Source organism: Vanellus vanellus (genome assembly GCF_965231255.1).
Source record: "Vanellus vanellus genome assembly, chromosome: 1".
In the NCBI taxonomy this organism is placed as follows: Eukaryota; Metazoa; Chordata; class Aves; order Charadriiformes; family Charadriidae; genus Vanellus; species Vanellus vanellus.
In genome coordinates, this window is record NC_138905.1 from 122,936,449 (window position 1) to 122,956,993 (window position 20,545).

Here is a 20,545-nt window from a genome sequence, read left to right on the forward strand (position 1 = left end):
GACAGGCTACGGCTCCTATATCAGAGACCTTTAGGTTGCAACTTAAAACAACAAGGTAGCAAACAAACTGAACGGTGCTACCGAGGGAGCGTGCAGAAGATGAGCGTGCTGTGTGTCCTATGAGTGCTGCTCACACAAAGCTAAAGCAGTTAATCCCCAATATTTCACAGGGCAGGGCTTTCAAACTAGTAGTTCCGAGGTTAGTGGTTCACATGTCACTGAAAACTTGTGCGTTGCTTCAAAATGACACACAGCTTGGCAGGGGCTGAAAGTTGCCGCTGCTTTTTCTGGTGCTGGTTGTAGTGTCTGCTGTGCCTGCCATGGGCAGCAGAAACATCCAGCCAAAAATGTTTGCAAAACCTTAGCATATAGAAATAATGAGAAGCTTATTCTCCCATAAGGTTTCTCTAGAACAAACAGAAAGTTAATGAAAAGAAAGAGATTGAATGTATGAAATGTCTGTTCACGGCAGTATTTTCCAGTGTGACTTATTACAGATTTTATACTGATGTTTCCCTAATGCCATTTCTTTTGAACTTACATTTGGTGCCGATTTCAGTTTAACAGAGCATAACATTAAGAAACAAGAACCCCAATGAGTGAGAATAGCACTGGGCTTCCACACGCTCATCAGAAGGCTTTGTATTTTAATTAGTAAGCCATATTACTTGTTGGAGTTTGAATTGTTTGTTGCAGAGATGCCATGCAGTGCGATCCCTGAAGATCGGTGAAACCATCGCTACGCACAGAACATCCTGGGGACCCCTGTGTAAATCAGCTGGTGAGTTATGAATAGATGCTTACAAAAAGGGGACACCGAGTAACCACCATTTTAAGATTCTTTTTCACTGGCAAAGGAACCTGACGACCTGTGATACAAGGTTTTCATGCCACTCTGCGTATTTTTCTCACGAGCAAGTGTTCTTACTGAAGCCATGTGGCAGTGTGGAAAGGCATGTGGCCTCCTCGGTGAAGTGATTGTCAGATTGTCAAGGGAATGTAAAGGGAGAGGATAAAGTGCTTCGTGCAGCTGTTTGCACAGGGTAGCAAGTACAACAGGCACAAAATCAAACAGTTATTGCAATTGTAAAGTGTGAAAGCAGCTTGGAACTTTTAGATTGCAATCAGTTTTTCAAATGTTTACTCTATAGTGTTGTTCGACCGTAATTATATTGAGCTCTGAAGTCCAAAATCAGAGGAGATAACAGATTACGTTGTCGTGTTTCCTTAGACTCCCTGCTGTTGACTTTGTTACTACCATGGGGGAAGGCGGCAGAGCCTAGCTGATGCACAGCACCTTGGTTAATCTGGCAGAGTGGTTAGTTAACAGTCAGGTTAACAGAGATTGAACACCAGCAGCGTGTCCAAGCAAGGTCTAATTTGTTGTGCGTCTGCCTCTTCTGCGTTTACCCTGAGTGATGGTTTCGAGGGCAACTGTGGCCTCTAATATTTTCTGTCATTTGGCCTTCTCCAACCATTTGCATTCATATCTTAGTGTAAAACACTCATTGGGAGTATTTGTGCACACCAACATCAGAGTTTTAACACACGGCTACTGAGAATAAACAGAAGTCACACCCTTTCCTCCTGCTGGCTGCCTGTTTTGCCAGTCACTTAATCTTCTTCTGACTGTGGAGATAAGTTAACGCTGGACAGTTGATGGATCCAGGGTATTTTTTCTCCTATGCTGTGATGGCCACAATCTTCTTTCAGAACTTGAAATGAGCATATTGTATTTTTCTTCTATTTTATGCAAGTATTGGGCTGTTAGAATAGGCCTTCAGTGTTCATTTCAGAATTAGTACTTTTTGAAAAAAAAAAAAACCAACAACTTAGCAATTAATACAGCTTGCTTTGTACAGCACTTACATCAAGTAGATCTCACTCCCATTTTCACCAGACACCCCGACGCATTTGTGATATTGAAAAATGGTCATTAACAAAAGGAACTCTGGTGAGGGGAGCTTTATTTGGGTTGTACTACATCAATTTCTAGGCAAAGGTAGCATTACAAGGTGGTGTCTCCTAATTCCAAGTTGGATACTCACTCATTTGGTGGACAGCCAGCTGAATATGAGCCGGCAGTGTGCCTAGGTGGCCAAGAAGGCCAACAGCACCCTAGCCTGTATCAGGAATAGTGTGGTGAGCAGGACTAGGGAAGTGATCATCCCCCTGTACTCGGCACTGGTGAGGCCCCACGTCGAGTACTGTGTTCGGTTTTGGGCCCCTCACTACAAGAAGGACATTGAGGTGTTGGAGTGCGTCCAGAGAAGGGCTACAAAGCTGGAGAGGGGTCTGGAGGACAAGTCTTATGAGGAGCAACTGAGGGAACTGGGGTTGTTTAGCCTGGAGAAGAGGAGGCTGAGGGAAGATCTTATCACTCTCCACAAGTACCTGAATGGAGGTTGTAGAGAGGTGGGGGCTGACCTCTTCTCCCTGGTGACAAGTGATAGGACGAGAGGAAATGGGTTCAAGTTATGTCAGATGAGGTTTAGATTGGATATTAGGAAACAGTTTTTTCACTGAAAGGGTTATTAAACATTGGAATAGGCTTCCCAGGGAGGTGGTGGATTCACCATCCCTGGAGGTGTTTAAAAAAGGGTAGTACTTGGGGACATAGTTTAGAAGTGTTTTTTGTCAGGGTAGGTTAATGGTTGGACTTGATGATCTTAAAGGCCCCTTCCAACCTCAGCAATTCTATAATTCTATGATCGCATTGTAAGTGTAAGGCTAGACTGAGATAGTGATATACACCTCTATGTTGAAGGAGACAATGTGAATTATGATGTCAGGTAAGATGCTGCAGTGAAACGTGAAAAAAGCATGAACTGCTCTGCTTACGCTGCTTGGCCACACGCTATAGCAAGGACCATTCATACATGTCCTCAGGAAGGCCTGTTCTGTCTGCGTCTGGCTACAGGCTGCCATTTCCACTCTGTGTCTTCTTTTTTATTCCTTTGTTTCACAATGAAATTCAGAAATAAGCCTAAATATATTGTGTAACACTGCTTTGGCCTGTCTTGGAATGATGCCCTGGAGGTTATGTAGCTTGGACACCACTATTGCATACCTCCCTGGCTGCCGACAACGCCCTTTGGCCAAAGATCTTGTCTCTAATTAGAGGTGTGCATGCATTGGTACTTGTCTTTTGTGCATCTCAGGAAGTGCACAAGTGCTTGGCTAAATAAGTGCTGTCCTGCAAATGTATGCAGACAAATAGATGTTTTTGTAGGCGCATCAAGCATTTACAAGAATGAGTTAGAAGTGTGCAAGAGTAATGTACAACCATGAATAGAGGCATAATGTTACAGGGAGAGGGGATTCTACTTGCAGATTTGGACAAATACATGGAATTGTCTACAGGCAAACCAGGTGAACACATTGTGTCACTGGTCAGTGGAGCCTGGGGAGACAGCGGGCAACAAGGGACTTGACTCCTGCCCACACATAGGCATTTAGTGCTCATGACCCATGGTGTCCTGTTCTTTCCTTCCCCTCAGTGTCTGGGTGCTATTCCAAAAGACTACAGGTCTCCTGCAGGTCCCATGCCATGTCTGCCAGACCTGTGCAGACATTGTAGAGGTCCTTGGGCTTCTCAGGTGGCACTAGATGCCTGTGCTTAGGCTACAGAGTTGAGCCCATGGTGACCACTTCAGCATGACTCACTTACCTGCCTCCACTGACTACCCCTGTGGGATCTCTGCTGACTAGGATGGGAGCTTAGAGACCCAGCACACATAGAGAGTCCTTCCCCAAATACTTTATGTTTAAAAAAGTGTTACATATGAGATAAAAGCAAATCAAGTGGCTTTTAATAATGATTAAGATGGGAGAATTCTTTGCCTCTAGGGTCAATCTGAAAGTAAGACAACATTTCAAAATGTCACCAGTGCTGATCCTTTAATTCTTATTTCAACAGAAAATTGTACAGTCAAATTCCAAAGACACACCACACTCATGTCTGCAGGGACTCTACACCTGTATGTGAAAAGAGAACTTGGACTGGGGCTCACAGACCTTTCCAGGAGAATCACCCTCCCCAAAAGGCTGATTCACTTCTGCATCACAGCTCTGTGCTTCAACATGCATGCTGGCTAATTTGTAGGCAAAGCTGGTTTCTTACCCCAGGAAAACATTTAGGAATTTCAATGCTTTTTTCTTTCACTTGTTGTGGTTTTTTTTAGCATCTGATTTGAAGAGAGAGAAGGTGGCTGGGATGGGAGTTGGATACATCATCCTCATTGTCTTTGCTGTGTTTGCTTTTGTGGTGGGAGTTGTGAGCCTTCTCATTTTCCAGTACCAGCAAAAGATGGGAAAATACAACTTCAGAATCAAGTCTGACAACTTCAGCTACCAAGTGTTCTATGATTAGTGATTTCCAGGTTACAAGATGTAAGTACTGAATCATGATCAGTCACTTTTTTTAGCTATTTATCTCTTCCTGAAATGGTTAAATACTTGCAGACGAGCATCCTCTGTTTAAGGGTATTTGAACCTCCTGTCCTGTTTGCTGTGGTTGAAGGTCATAGAAGTATGAATGAAATCCCTACTATTCTCACCTGTTTTCAAATGCTGCAGACTACAGAGGAGGAAGACAGCCTTCTTTTCTTCATCTTCCTTCATGGCTTCAGTCTCTGTCAGAGTAAATGACACACCGCTTTAGAAGAACACAGTAACCGTTTCCACAAAAAGCATATCACTCCTGGTTTTGGATCATGGATTAGTACAATAAAGGAGAGAAAATTTACCACTCTCTTTATAAATCTGCTTCAGAAGCTAATTTGCTTCATAAGTTATCCCTGTCTGCAAAAGCTTGGGTTTAACTTTTTTTGGGGGAGCAGTGTTTTTTGAGAAAATAGTGGGATGTTAGACGTAAAGACCTTGAAATATTGATAATGCATAGGCAGTGCTTACAAGTGCCTGCAGAGAGTCTGAAAAGAAAGCTCTGAGGAATGTTAACCACTACAACATGTTCTGCTCCTGCAACTTGGGAATTTAACACTTTTCCAGAATGCCATAGGATTCAGCACATTTTCTGTAAAATGAGTGTGTTCTAGCTGCTCCACCACAGTTTGTGTGTTTGTCCCTTTAAGAGGAGGAGAGATAGGTGAGAAAGCTGACTTGTTGAAAAAGAACACCTAACCGTTGCTTCACAACTCAAGGATGTTTCCTGGATCAGATCGAATTCTGCTCCTGGAAACAGCCTTATTTGCCATTGTTACCAGAGTTAGTAAATCTTTCCTGATGGAGGCCTCATACATGACAATGCAGCTGCCATGACCACAGTAAATTCCCTAGACTCATCATGATGGTATTTGCAGATAATTTGGTTTGCATCACTAAGTATAATAATGGATTAACATATATCACAGAGAAAGGGCAAGGAAGACTGTACCCCAGCTATCTGCTTGTAAATTCTTGCATAGTCACTATTACCTCTAGTTCCCCTCGTCTTACATTATGGAGACCACCCCCTGGAGTCATGCTTATACACAATCAGCATGTTAGAATCTCAGCTAATGGCTCCTTTTAGATGCTGGAACTATTCAGCTCTTCTTGCTATGTATTTACTTTCTTTGGAAGGTAGTTGATTACCTTTCTCAATCATGATTAGTGTTTTTTTTTTATTTTTTCTAGCGGGATCACGTCTCATCACAGGGAGAACTGAAGCTTGTCTTCACTCAGCATTTGGCTTTCATTACTCTTCATGATGGTGGTCAGGACTGGTTGCAACACTGATTCTTCCAAATTAATTTCGCATATGAAAGGTTTCTAGGTTTCTGGCTTCTGTATCCCTCTTTTTTTTTTTTTTAGCAGTCTGGCTCTTCCCTGGCGTCCTAAGAAATATTTGTCACTGCAGCTCCAGGTTGAAGTGAATTTTGGCATTTTTTTTTCACGGATAAAACTGAAGGGAAAAAAGAAAGACTTCCTCATGATTCTCTATTCAAGTTCTAAGATTTGGCTCTCCCACTGTGCCACGTTTCTGCGTGCCCAGCTTAGCATCACCTGTCCCATTACTTTGGACAAGCTGCATGTTTCTATAAATATTCCAGGAAGAAAATCAGCAAACCCTTAGAGAGATCTCCTTTTCAGTCTGTAATTCACTATTTACTTAAGGTGGGGTTGAAACTTTGAGGCAATGTTGAAGACCCAATTGTGCAACGCCTTAAGTATACAGAAGCTGGAGAACAAGTATTGGATTTGCCACCAAATAAAGAAAAGGCACCACGAATCTGCAGCTTAACCTACTCAGAGTGTTCTTCGGCCTGAGTTTTGAGCTTTGATTGTAAATTATTTAATCGATAAGAACCCGGAGAAAAAAAAAGAAAAAAGAAACTATTTTTGCTACTGGCAGCCCATGTGTTTCAGATAAGGCAGTTGGTACCTATATATTTTGTTTAATTAGACCACAATGATTGTGCAGTCGAGCCACAGAATGTGCTGGCCACCTAAGTAAGAGCACTCCAATTTCAACACAGTAATTATAAATTTGAGCTGAATTTTGCCTGGCTGCAAGACCCTACCATTAATGTAGCAGCACAGGTTTAGCTTACGTGCTCCACTGGGTACAACAACAGTGTGTTCAGCTGGATAAAATGGCACAAAAATCTTTTCCACGCAGTAAGCATCTCCTGCAGAACTCTTTCGCAGAGCGCTCTTCACTCTGCTGCCCCAAACCTCCACTACAGTGAGCGTGTTAGAAGATGGAGAGTAAAGCAGTGTGGTAACGTGTTCCCACCACCCCTTGGTTCTGATTGCTCCATACACTCCCCCTACACAGTGACAGAATCTGCTGCGTCTGGGTTACATGTAATTCAGTAATTTACAGTGAACAAGCTAATCCCTCTTTAAGATCAACGGACACCATTATAAATAACTCTAGCGTATAAATGCTAGCATATAGTTATAAATAACTTCCACATTTTGCAACAGGCTGTGCTGATTGATCTTAGAGGTTATATATACACCTTGTAAATACATCAATATCTTTCAAAATAATCATTTGCATTCTGCTTTTGATTCAAGTGAATCTGTAAGGAGTAAAAAACTTTGACTTGTCTTTTCCTTGCTAAAATATCAGTTACCAGGTCCTGATATAAAAAAGGATCCATTTGATTGCAATTCAGTAGTGAAACTGCATTTTCTTTGCAGTCTTAGAGTCTGATGAACATAACAATTAGCTTTTTATTGTGTAGGAGTCTTAACATTTGTTCAGTTTGCTCTCAAATATATAATGTGTTTACCTTCTGCACACAGTGAAAGGATAAGCTATTTTACTATAAATATTTTTCTAGGTTTTAGTACTTACAATCATGAACTGTGTGACAGTGACAGGACTAGAGATTTGCCTCTTGATTTCAGTGGAGCTAAGCCATTTACGAAAACTGAACATTAGTCTTCAGGATGACATGCAAAGCAGTAGCTTGTATTTGATACCTTGCATGCTCAGCAGAAAGTGCTGTTGTGACTAAGTCTGTTTAACAGAGTTTTGGTGTCTTAATAAAAGTACGCTGGAAACGTATTGTTGACTTTTGTACTGTTATATTTTCCTTTTATGATGTAGTCACAGGTATTAAGATGTACATTGTGCGGATGTGGCAGCTTCTGAAGAACTGTTCAAGTATCAGTATAATGTTCAAACATCACTCAAAACACAATACATGACCTTATCCAAACACCAATGGACTGCAATTACCAACAACTACGGACATGCACTTACTAAGGGTCACTCTTCAACATTACAAAGGGAAAACGTATTCTTAGTTTCATGCTTTGCAGCAAAGACAGCCAAGAGTATTTAATGTTCCCAGTCCAATAATAGTATTGCAGCAATGTGGTGATCCAATCTAAAACCAGTGTCACACCAGCCTCCCCGGGCATTTGATTTGTACAGTTCTGACAGCTGCTCCAAAAGCAGCATATTCAGGGCTTACCCACAATGAAGCCTACCCTGAGGGCATTAGTAGACCTGAGGGCATTAGTAGACCTGACTGGACTCGAGTGTGAAAAGCAGGGAAGAGCACCAGCACTTGCTCCAAATGCTTTCTTTCTCATCCCTGTGCAAAAGTGTTGCACAGGTCCCACCCATTATTTTATTTGTCATTTTTTTCTGTTCTGTTTCAGTGGCTAGCAATCACTGTTTTCTCAGCGCTGTGACCCTTTGTGTCTCCTTTTCATGCTGAGGCACAAACCAGGTTGTTCAATTGAGGTATCATAGAATCACAGAATGGTTTGGGTTGGATGGGATCTTTAAAGATCGTGTAATCCAGCTCTCCTGCCACAGGCAGGGACATCTTTCACTAGATCAGGTTGCTCAAAGCCCCATCCAATCTGACCTTAAATACTTCCAATGATGGGGTATCCACAACTTCTCTGGGCAACCTGTTCCAGTGGTTCACCACCCTCATCTTCTAAATCAACCCTCTTTCAACTTAAAACATGTTGTGTCTCTACAGGCCTTAGTAAAAATTCTCTGTCTTTCTTATGAGCCCCCTTTATATATTGAAAGGCTACAATAAGGTCTCCCTGGAGCTTTCTCTCCTCCAGGTTGAACAACCCCACCTCTCTCAGCCTTTCTTCATAGAACAGGTGTTCCAGCCTACTTATCATTTTTGTGGCCTTCTTCTGGACCTAGTGCCACAGGTCCATGTCTTTACTGTGCTGAGGGATCTAGAGCTGGACACTGTACTCCAGGTGGGGTCTCACCAGAGTGGAGTAGAGGGGGAGGATCACCTCCCTCAACCTGCTGGCCACACTTCTTTTGATGCAGCCCAGGATACAGTCGGCTTTCTGGGCTGCAAGCACACATTGCTGGCTCACATCCAATTTTTCATCCACCAATATCCCCAAGGTCTCTGCAACGCTGCTTTCAATCTATTCATAGATTCGTAGAATCATAGAATCATAGAATTGCTGAGGTTGGAAGGGACCTTTAAGATCATCAAGTCCAACCATTAACCTACCCTGACAAAAACCACTTCTAAACTATGTCCCCAAGTACCACATCTACCCTTTTTTAAACACCTCCAGGGATGGTGAATCCACCACCTCCCTGGGCAGCCTATTCCAATGTTTAATAACCCTTTCAGTGAAAAAACTGTTTCCTAATATCCAATCTAAACCTCATCTGACATAACTTGAACCCATTTCCTCTCGTCCTATCACTTGTCACCAGGGAGAAGAGGTCAGCCCCCACTTCTCTACAACCTTCTTTCAGGTACTTGTAGAGAGTGATAAGATCTTCCCTCATCCTCCTCTTCTCCAGGCTAAATAACCCCAGTTCCCTCAGTTGCTCCTCATAAGACTTGTCCTCCAGACCCCTCTCCAGCTTCATAGCCCTTCTCTGGACGCACTCCAACACCTCAATGTCCTTCTTGTAGTGAGGGGCCCAAAACTGAACACAGTACTCAAGGTGGGGCCTCACCAGTGCCGAGTACAGGGGGATGATCACTTCCCTAGTCCTGCTCACCACACTATTCCTGATGCAGGCTAGGGTGCTGTTGGCCTTCTTGGCCACCTAGGCACACTGCTGGCTCATATTCAGCTGGCTGTCCACCAACACCCCCAGGTCCTTTTCTGCCAGGCAGCTTTCCAGCCACTCTGCCCCAATCCTGTAGCGCTGCATGGGGTTGTTGTGACCCAAGTGCAGGAGCGGCACTTGGCCTTGTTGAACCTCATGCCATTGGCATCAGCCCATCGGTCCAACCTGTCCAGATCCCTCTGCAGAGCCAATCTACCCTCAAGCAGATCAACATGCCCGCCTAGTTTAATGTCGTCTGCGAACTTACTGAGGGTGCATTTGATCCCCTCATCCAGATCATTGATAAAGATATTAAAGAGAACAGGCCCCAGCACCGATCCCTGGGGGACACTACTTGTGACCAGACACCAACTGGATTTAACTCCATTCACCACCACTCTCTAGGCACAGCCATCCAGCCAGTTTTTCACCCAGCAAAGAGTACACCCATCCAGGCCATGAGCAGCCAGTTTCTCCAGGAGAATGCTGTGGGAAATGGTGTCAAAAGCTTTGCAAAAATCCAGGTAGATAACAACCACAGCTTTTCACTCATCCACTAAGTGGGTCACCTTATCATAGAAGGAGATCAGGTTTGTCAGGCATGACCTGCCTTTCACAAACCCATGCTGACTGGGCCTGATCACCCTGTTCTCCTGCATGTGCCATGTAATGGCACTGAGGATGATCTGTTCCATGACCTTCCCAAGCACCGAGGTCACATAGTTCCCTGGATCCTCCTTCCAGCCCTTCTTGTGGATGGGTGTCACATTTGCCAACCTCCAGTTAGCTGGGACCTCCCCAGTTATCCAGGCCACACCAAAGGGGCCAGCACAGAAAGCTGTGCCTTATCTTCACTGTCCCCTGGAAGTGTTTTCATCACCCCACAAACCTTGGGGCTCAGGGCTTTCCTCTTGACTTCAGCCTCAAAACCACTTTTTTCCATTTTCCCAATGGCCGGGGCCAAAAATACCCAACGTCTAGCCATTGCTCCCACACCAAAGGGGCCAGCACACAAAGCTGTACCTTGACCTCACTGTCCCCTGGAAGTGCTTTCACCACCCACAAACCTTGGGGTTCAGAGCTTTCCTCTTGAATTCAGCCTTCATACCCCAGTCTGTATTGATACTGGGGATTGTCCCAACCCAGGTGTAGGAGCTTGCATTTGACCTTGTTAGACTTCATGAGGTTCACATGGACCCACTTCTCAAGCCTATCAAGGTCGCTCTGGATGGCATCCCTTCCCTCTCGTGAATCAACTGCACCACTCAGCTTTGTGTCACCTGCAAACTCACTGGGAGTGCCATCAATTCCACTGTCTATGTCAATGATGAAGAAATTAAAGTGTATTTGTCCCAGTACTGACCCTTGAGATACACCACTTGCTACTGGCTTCCACTCAGACATTAAACTGTTGACTGTAACTTGTTGGGCACAACCGTCCGTACATATGCCCTTAAAGAGGGCAGTTTTCCCAGGGGGTCCCATCCACTAATTCCTTAAACAACTGAAAGTTTGCTTTCCTAAAACTCAGAGTCCTGACTTAACTGTTCACCTGGCCCATATGTCTCAAGATCGTGAATTCCACCAGGGCATGATCACTGCAGCCCAGGCTGCTGCCAGTCTTGACATGTCTATTTAGTTCATCCATGTTGGTAAGCAACAGGGCTAGTGACATTTCTTCTCTGGCTGGGCTGTCTATCACATGGATTAAGAAATTATCCTCAGTGCACTCCAAGAGTGTCCTGGATTGCTTACAGCTTGCTGTGCTGCTTTTCCAGCAGACGTCAGGGTGATGAAACTCTCCCAGCAGGATCAGAGATTGCAAGTGTGAAGTAAGAACACTTTGTCAACACTCCCCTCGATCTGGTGGCCTGTAGTAAACGCCAACTGCAAGGTTTCCTTTGTTGGCTTTGCTCCGAATTTTTACCAATGAGTTCTCAACCCATTCATCACTGTTTTTCAAAGGTAACTCTGTGTGTTCAATCAATTTTTTTTTTAAGAGAGTGTGACCCCCTCACTCCTCCTTCCTTGCCGGTGCCTTTTGAACATTTTATAGCTATTGATTGCAGTGCTCCAGTCATGCGATTTGTTCCACCACTTTTCAGTGATAGCGATTAGATCATAGCTTGCTAGCTGCACAGTGGCTTCCAACTCCTCCTGTTTGTTAGCCATGCTGTGTGCATTGGTATAGAGGCACATAAGTTGGGCTATTGACCACTTCACCTTTTTAGAGGAAAACACCTTAATTCCTTTGAGGCATTTCACAGGTGTTTCCTGTGAATGAGGAAAAGTATGGGGTGCTGCAGGATCTCTCTGTCCCTACCGTTTCACCTCATCTGCTGCTCAGACAAAGTTTGATGGCTTTGGAGGGGTAATTTTAGACTGCTGTGGTCAGTTCCCCACATCAGTGATCAGGCAATTTCAGCAAACAAGTAGTTCTGAGACCAAAGAGAAATCTAGAGGAGCAGCACTGACCATCTCTCCAGTCTGGTGTTGCTCACCTTTTGTTCTGTTAATGAAGCACTGACTCTAGATAATTATGTGAGACAATGGCTGAAAAATGTGTAGAAATGAAATATCAGGATTTAGTTTTGATCCCTTAAATTTTTTCCTAAGAAGCACTTTAGACCAGTGATATGTCTGCCTAATGTCCCTATTGTTCACTGAGAACACAACACTGATGACACCTAATGCAAAACACTCATAGTTTTTTCCTTTCTCTCATATTATAATGCTGCCAAACTCTGGTCCCAACAGGGTTGGGAAAAAGCTGAGATAATTGGAAAATTTCCTTATCCATTAAATTATAGAGGAGCTGACTTTTTAATGCCTATTTGGAAAGTTTTCTTGTAGGCTGCGGAAGGAAACAAGTTAAAGGAACTGAAAATGTTTAACTGAAATTGATTTAAAAACATGATGTCGGCTACGATCTCACAGAAAGCCTAGAGCACAGAGCCGCCTAACGTCGTCTTTGATTTGTTCAGTAACATCTGCTCTGCCTGGGGTAATGTCCTGCAGGGCTTGTGGCTATGACTGAGTAGTATCCTCTCTGCAGAGGTACGTCGTTTCTTCAAGACCTCTCTCTTTTTTTTTTTTTTTTTTTAGATTTCTTTTCTCTCCTTGCTCTCTCCTGATCCTAGCAAGCCCATTGCGGTCAGTGCTTCAGCCTAGAGTTTTCAGGGAATCTCTGCCTGTTTCTCCAACTCACCTCCCTCTGGCTGTGTGAACAGCGACCGCTTTGTGCTAAAGACACTCTTGGGTACGTAGTCTGGATGTGACACTGTCTGCCAGGGCGTAACGCAGAATTGTCAAAGTAGCACCTTTCCACATGCAGCAAATTCCCTTGAAATTGCTCTCTGCCTCTCCTGCCCTTCTTTCCCAAAACAGAGATTTTTCCTCTGAAATCCACAGAGTTTCAGAGACTTAACACAGACACAAAGACTTGTACACTAAAGACAATCATAACACAACTATAAAAGAGGAATCGAGAAAAGCCAGAACATTTGGACATGGCAAGGAAAGGAGCAGTAAAGGACCAAAACAGTGTAGTTCAAATGTTGTACGAAAGTGTCAGTAATAAATCATTGGTGGTGTGCTTGCAATGGATCCTGAAATGTCCACTCACATTATTTTCCTTAAATCAGCTGGTGCTCAGCTCTACCTATAATGAAGGCCATAAAAGTATTGGGATGGTTAGGGTAAATGTGTGTTGCTGCCTAGAAACTGGATTTGTTGAAACAGTAACTGTAAGGAATGAAAAAATATAGCAGTTTTATCCACCTACTTTTGTGTGTGTTTGGGCGTATGTGTTAGACAAAGTTCAGCATGTTTAGGAATACTGCGATTATACAGTGCACAGAGCTTGATTTGATCCCACTTTTCCCCACTTTTCTCCCTTTTTCTCTGCTGATCCCTTTCAGAGAAACTATTAGTAGTAGTGTTTTTTTCCTATGCAAGCTTCTCACACACAAAAATATTTGACAACTTCTGGAAAATTGCAAGTATTTGTAGGACAGACAAAGTTATAAACATTTATTTAAAGAGTAATCTTCTCCTTTTCCTGCTTTACTATGGAAGTTATCAATTAAAAGAAAAAAACAACAGAAAAGTTACATTTCTCTTCCATAATCTTTCTGTGTAATCTTATAAAGAATAAAATCTCTTGAGAGTTGCTTTTCTTTGACTATTTTGTGTCTGCTTTTGCCACAGATAGCTCTGAGAAGGATCAGAACCTAAGGACAATGAGAAGAGAAAATATGCCCCAGGTAGTTTATTGATGGTGCAGTGAATATTTGGCACCTTGCTACGTGGGACGTTTTATCTCAACTGCATGGAGGCTTTGGGCAAATCCAAGAGAAAAATAGGAAAGCTTGATGTAAGCATTGAGGAGTGTTGGGGAACTCCAAGTGTGGTGGCATTATGGAACTACTTTCACTGATATTTGGAAGTCGATCAGGCATGGTGCAGTAGGTTATGGGATAGCAGTATTCTCACCAGGATGATGCAAATCCATTTTAAAGTGCCAAAAAACCTTGCTCGCTCCAGGATTTTGAAGGTGACTGGATTCCAGGAAGAGACTGCCTTTCTGACAGAGACAGTTAGGTACAATTTTCATTTAGGTAAAATATTTCCGGCAAACCATATCACTATATCCTTGGGAATGTGCTGGCAGCTAATAACACTATTGACAGTGTGAGTTCTTCATGCCTTATGTTCAGTAATACTTAAACTCTTCAAATCCACTCAGGAAATATCTGGCTTTGCCTCTTGTACTGCCTAGAGCTTTGATATGAAATGCCAGCCACAAACAATGCTCCTATTTATTAGCTGCCTTTGGCATCTGGCAATTTGAAAGGACGAAGGAAGTGCTTCACATCAGTATTTTGAACAAATATGGCTATTACTAGTACATGAAGATAGAAGGGTCTTGTGTTTGTTCTAGTGCCAACCTTGAGAGAATAATTACTGAGTGTTACATATGAAGAGCTTTCTTAAGCTTAGTCTAGTATATTTAATTGTCGACTGTATCGTACCTGCTCAGTGAGAACTTAGTGTTGTCCATTGAGTTACTCAGCAAAGAATGTGAAAATATAGTTGAACTGGAATTTGGAATGGGATGTTTACTGAATCCAACTTTAATTTTTACAGAACAGCTTTTGCAGAGCACAGGGCCAAAGTCCACAGCTCTTGTCTATGTCAGGAAGGCAAAAATCAGAGGTAACAGTTGAACAAGATGCTGTTGGCTCTTGGAGGTGTTTTGTCTATGTCCCAGAAAGATTTTCAGCTGATAGGTAGTCTGAGGCTACATTATGCAGTACATTTAAAAGTCAGCTGACTTATTCTCAGGAGATACTAGATACTGCTGCCAATTTCCTGAGTTTCTCAGAATTTGTTTGATTATCTGTTCTCCTCCTTTTCACTTGTTGGGCTACAGCTACGACATCTTATTCTTAAACAGAAGGAAGGCACCTCTGTTGTCTTATAGGCATATGAAAAGCACCACCTTGTAAAGTTTAGTGTCTCCCCTGAAATGACATCTAACTCTCACCTGACTTCTATGAAAGCTGAAGTCAGTGTGCCAGGATGTCCAGGCTGTGCTCCTTGTCCTATATCCTGGATGTCCTATACCCTGGACTTCTTTTATGAGACAGTATAACTGACGATAACATACTATCCCTCTTCTGGTACTCCCTAATACAGATCATTGGAGGCTGCACGGCCTGGGAAGATATATGTTTGGTAACTTCCAGGTTTGTTATTTCTAGCACTTCCCCCAAAAGTTGTTTCTTAAACTGATATTGGTATTTTCATGGAGTAAAGCCGTACACATCAGAGAAAAGAACACCTCAGATGACCTATGCTATTGACTTAATTGTCTGTCTTTGTTGTAACCACAAATGGTAGTGTCTTTCAACTGATATGAACAACCGATACTTGTACCATGTCTTGGTATAATGCATCATTGCTTTTACCGCTTTCAATTCCCCAGCAAAACACCAGCGCCATTCATATTCATTCAAATGCTGTGACTGCCTCAGCCAGTTGTCACTGAGAGCAAAGTGTAACATACATTGTCTCGTAGAAACCTCATTCAGGCCTGTGCAGGCATCTGCTCTGTTATTTCACAGGGGCAAATGAAATTGGAAATTAAGGGTAAGAAGTGCAGTTGAAATTAATGTGATGGTGCCTGGGCTTTTTGAAAGTGAGATGCTGAGTAAAAATACAACCAAATCAACCTCCCTTTGTGCAAGTTCTTGATATTTGAAGGAAGTCTGCATGTCAGCTTCTTACTGGAGCTCCTGCTGCGTTTGGCAGATGATGGACGAAGCAGGAGATCTGATAAAGGATGGAACAAGCCCTCAAATTCTTTCAGTGATTGTACAGCTTATTTTTCCTTTGTTAAGGAATGTATGTTAGCAACTGTCAGCTGAACAAAATACGTCTGTGCTCTAAGCCCACTTTCTAGGAGGTCATTTTCTCTCCCAGTCCCCATAAAGACACAAACAGTATGTTTTCTTTTAGTTCCCTCAGGGAGGAAGATGGACCCTGCTAACTTACTTCTGACAGAGTCACTTAGCCATGCTCTGCACATTTAGTGACACAGGTTTAGTTACTTCCGTTACACACAAAAACTAAGATTACAACTGCTGTACTTAAGAAGGGCTTCGTCGTGCCCTTGAAAACCAACTTTACATTAATACCACTATATCTAAGTAAAATCTCATGGAAATTTTTATTGCATTTTTCCTGCAAATGCAGCATTGACCAATACACTCAGCACAACTGGGTGAGTTACTGTTTTGTACCCGTTTTCCCTTTCTCTGTGCTCTCTCCTGGGGACACATGATGATGTCTTTGGCCTCTGCTTTGCTAGGAGACAATTTCACAGGGTCACGAGAAGCAGCTCCTCACAGCTGTACAGTTATATGCACCTGTTTTGAACATAAGATACAAAGAGAGACTTGAACAGGCATAGACGGGGAGTCCGGCAGCTGATACGACATCTTGCTCTGAAAACAAATGGGGAAAATCACAGTTGGTTTTATAGAGCAGCACCTTTCTGGATAAGCTGAGTGGTTTGGTTTGGTGCCAATCACCGGGTACGTAGCAGAAGGACCAGGAGACCGGCTGACAGAAGCTTGCCTGATGTGCGGTTGTAGCCTGGCCGGGCCAGCCAAGCGGCTGCTCTCCGTTGCCACTGTGTCTGGATCAAAGCCGGAGACTGGCACTGGCTGGTGTCCCTGCCTGTCACCTCACCCCAACCTGTTGCCCACCCTGAAGCCAACCCTGGCAGTGGCACAGCTGCCCCCCTCCTTTCTCCAGCCCCTACTTGCCTTCCAGCCCTGCCCTGACTGAGTGCTGGTGGCTGATGGTGGCCTTGGGGTCCAGCCCTGAGCCTGGGGTGGCCCATCCTCCTCAAGTGGTGCAGGAGCCACCTCACCCCGTTCAGTCCCTGACCTCTGCCCATGCTCAGCCGGTAGCAAGCGGCTTCCTTCTTCTGAAGGAAGAGGGGGCAGCCCCTCCTCTGCCTTCCCACATGAACGTTTTTTTTCCTCCCGCCAGCAGTGTCGGGTTTGTTTTTTTTTAACCTGAGTCCTGCCATCACTTTGCTTTGCCGTGCGCTGGTGCCAGTAGTGGGGGAGCACCCAGGGCGGGCAAAGATGGTGGGGAGGCTGAGGACCATCCAGGTGGCTCTGCCAGCTTGCTTGGAGGGTGTCTGCTCACTGCTTGCTGTGGTGGGGAGGTGGACGGGAAGGGCTTGTGGAGGCCCGGAGTACGGAATGTGAGGGGCTGCTGGCCTGGGGCAGGGTGGACAGAAAAGGGTCTTTTTTGTCTCCCCTCTGAGGACCACCTCCTGTTTGGGAGATGTTTTTGGGGACCTCTCCCCTTGCAGGAAGCAGAGCCAAGGGAGGACAAGTGTCATGAGGCTTCTGTAGCAGGAATCGCCCGGCTCACTGAAAGGCAGGGATGGGAAGAGGCCTGAGACTGCAGGCAGGGCACGGGCAGCTGTGGAGGTCTGTGGAGTTCCTGCTGGACTTGGGGGTTTCTGTTTTCAACTGCTCCACCCTGTCAGGGCTGTGTCCACAAAAATGTGAAAATTACAGTATGGGATTCTGCATACGATTTTGTATCTTACATCCCCGTACTTTGATACTCAACTGCTTCCTTTCAGGGACAGATTTTACCAGTGCTCATTATGATGTAGCAGAAGACGTGGACTGCCCAGGTGTTTGGCGTTGTCACAAGTCCTAAAATGTATGTATGCCTCACTGGCAGCATAAATTGCACCATACCACCTCTGGCAGGTCTTAAACACCCTCTGCAGTCCCTTCAGAGGAAACTTGTTATGCTGAGCAGGGCCTAGAGCCTGCAGCCAAATAATATGAAGAAACTGGTATGAGCTCCTGCCCTTCTCTGCAGCTTGGTTATCTGAGTTAGCCCTCAGTAGGAGGACCTTCTGTCCACTCAGCGTGAAGACCCTGGAGTCTCTATGAAGCTGGGCACCTCCGATTTGATTGTGTTGTTTTTCATAGAAAGCGGCCAGACAGGGAGGAGGAGATAGTGATGGTGATTCTAATCACTGTGACTAATCCCACTTGTAGGATATCCTAATAAGCATGTTTGAAAGAAGTTAGCAAAGGGACGTCTCTGAGGCTGCATTGACCAAACTTTGTAAAGATTGGTGGAGCTGTTAAAGTAGTAACCTTGCATAAGCAAGATAAATGTTTTCAGCTGAGAAAGGCTGGTGTGGAAAGCACTTAAATTTCCCCTTTGTATCAGCAGGAGCAAAAACAAGCCCTAAAACTTATCTCTTATGGTAAATTCTTATCCTACTGCATAACACTGCAAAGTTAGTTGCCTCCTTTTCCAGATTTCATAAGTACAAAACCAGGGAGATACAACTGTGCTACACATGCTGAGGTAAGCCAGCAATGAGCTTTGCCTGGAGAAAGTACTTTTGTCACATTACTTCCATGCTTTGTGACTCTACATTGATGGATTTTCCTTCCCAGAAGAAGGTGGAAGCTGTTCAGTATCTGAAATGAAAGTATTGTTTAATTCTTACTACAGTATTTCATTCTGTAGTGAGAACTTTCTAGCAATTTGGCACATTATGCCTGTTTGTCTGCTAAGCAGAAGACATAGAACTAACTGTTCGAAGTAGTTTGAAACCATGCCCCAAATATATCAATCAATGCATGTTTTAATTTTATTTTCTGAATATAGGATATGGATGTTGGATAACTGCATTAATATAAATATTGTGACATTTAATACTAAGTAAAGCAGAACTTTGTTGGAGAAGCTGATCTTCCCATTTCTAACAAAGTCACTTTTTGCATTGCCGTTAACAATCACTAAGGCTGAACAATTCTTGTACTTGGGTGAAAGCTGCACACCTACTAAAAGCTCTGTCTGGTAGATACACGTATACTTGGTAAAAAGGGACTCTCTGCTCTGTCTTTGTATGGCCTGGAAAAATAGGGTGCACTCTTAACGAGATGTTTGCTAATTAATCCTAAAAGATGTGGAAGAAGACTGTCAAAACCAGTGCCAATTGCCTCTAAAGCTCACTCGGTAATTGCTGAAGGGGAAACTGAGCATTCTCACAAGCTTTACGTTACCTTGGATCCCAGGAAATGCTTAGCGCCTGCATACAGACTTCTGTTTTGCGGAGTAGGTGTTAGATATAGATGCTAAGAATACCACAGGTTACCACATTCTTTACAGGTAAACAAAAAAATGTTTTTACTGTTGTGAATGTGTTTAATATTTCCAATACAAACTACTTAAAGTGCTATATTTCCTGGCAGATCTTAAATCTTAATGACTTGGCATGTCTTGGCAGAGTGCATTATATGCATAAATATGTGCATAATATATGTTGTATTCTTTTGTACCACAAATGTATGTAAATTCTCAATGTGTGGTTTTAGCTGTCAAAGGGATTTGCAGAGCTATGCACAAGGAACTCATTATTGATAATCCATATGTGATACAAACATGTAAAGGACTTTTTCCCTAGCTGCCTCATCTGTAACTACCTTTTAGGTTAGTGCTGGTGGTTCTGACCTCAGGAAAGAATTTTCTCACTCATTCCTCCACATCTTCCTCGACCTCTCCCTTTAGAATAGCAACAGATATCGTAATTTAGTTGTTCGCAGTTTGTTGCTGTTCGCTGTGTACTCTTATCTGATAAATACACAATGCCTGTTATGGCTTTCTCTGTTTTTTTTTTTTTTTTTTTTTTTTTGTCCTATGGCAAATGATACACTCTAAAAAATGCCATATCACTTCTTTACAGAACTGGATACTGAGTCATTTCTATGCTTCTTCAAATGGAAATAGCTTCCATAACATAGATCCTGTTCTATAGCTTTAAGTCACCCAAATAACTCTTCCCCTACTGCAGCCAGTGGCATGATTTGAGCATTTATGGTCATATGGGTTGAAATCAAAGAGGAAATGCAGCCCTTTGTAGTACACAGTATGACCCCTGGTAGAAGCCAAGGCCCAAATTTTGGAGGGCAGAGGTAGTGTGAGCCTTCCGTCATATAGTTTTGCCTCTGCTGTGCTCTTGAATGTACTTCCTGCTCGTCTGCCCATGACCTCTCCAGAAAGCATCCCACGGCCTAAAAAGGGTTTGGGGCCTGGTGCATATATGCAATATTTTAGCTCTTCCAACTACTGCATTCACATATGTGGATGGGCATGTATTTTGCATGCTCCCATATTTATATGCAATATAACATTTATTTGTCACTGATGTTTAGAGATGACAAAATGACTCATTTTATAGTTCGACTTCTCCATTGATAACCATCTGGCAAAGCTGTTAACTGTCTACTCGCATTGTTAGAGGGAATTTCCCCAGGTTAGGACACCAAGCTGCAGAAAGCTGTGAGTGAGCCAACTCCAAGATTAGGTGTGTCGTTAGTTCTGTCCTACACCTGTTCATTTTTTCTAGTTTTGACCAGCTAGAAGGTGAGCAGGAACTTTCTTAATTAAAACTGGAATGCGCTT

General features: G+C 43.4%; 1 protein-coding gene across 1 annotated transcript in view; it reads left to right on the forward strand.

Annotated features, from left to right (window-relative positions):
• UMODL1 (uromodulin like 1) overlaps positions 1-4,372 on the forward strand; it is a gene marked incomplete at both ends in the record, with an annotated part of 46,768 nt that extends 42,396 nt beyond the window's left edge. The window contains 2 exons of the mRNA XM_082490052.1: positions 697-781; positions 4,185-4,372. Coding sequence (XP_082346178.1) covers positions 697-781; positions 4,185-4,372 — 273 coding nt within the window. The remainder of the gene's footprint in view (positions 1-696; positions 782-4,184) is intronic.
• Between the last annotated feature and the right edge of the window lie 16,173 nt (positions 4,373-20,545).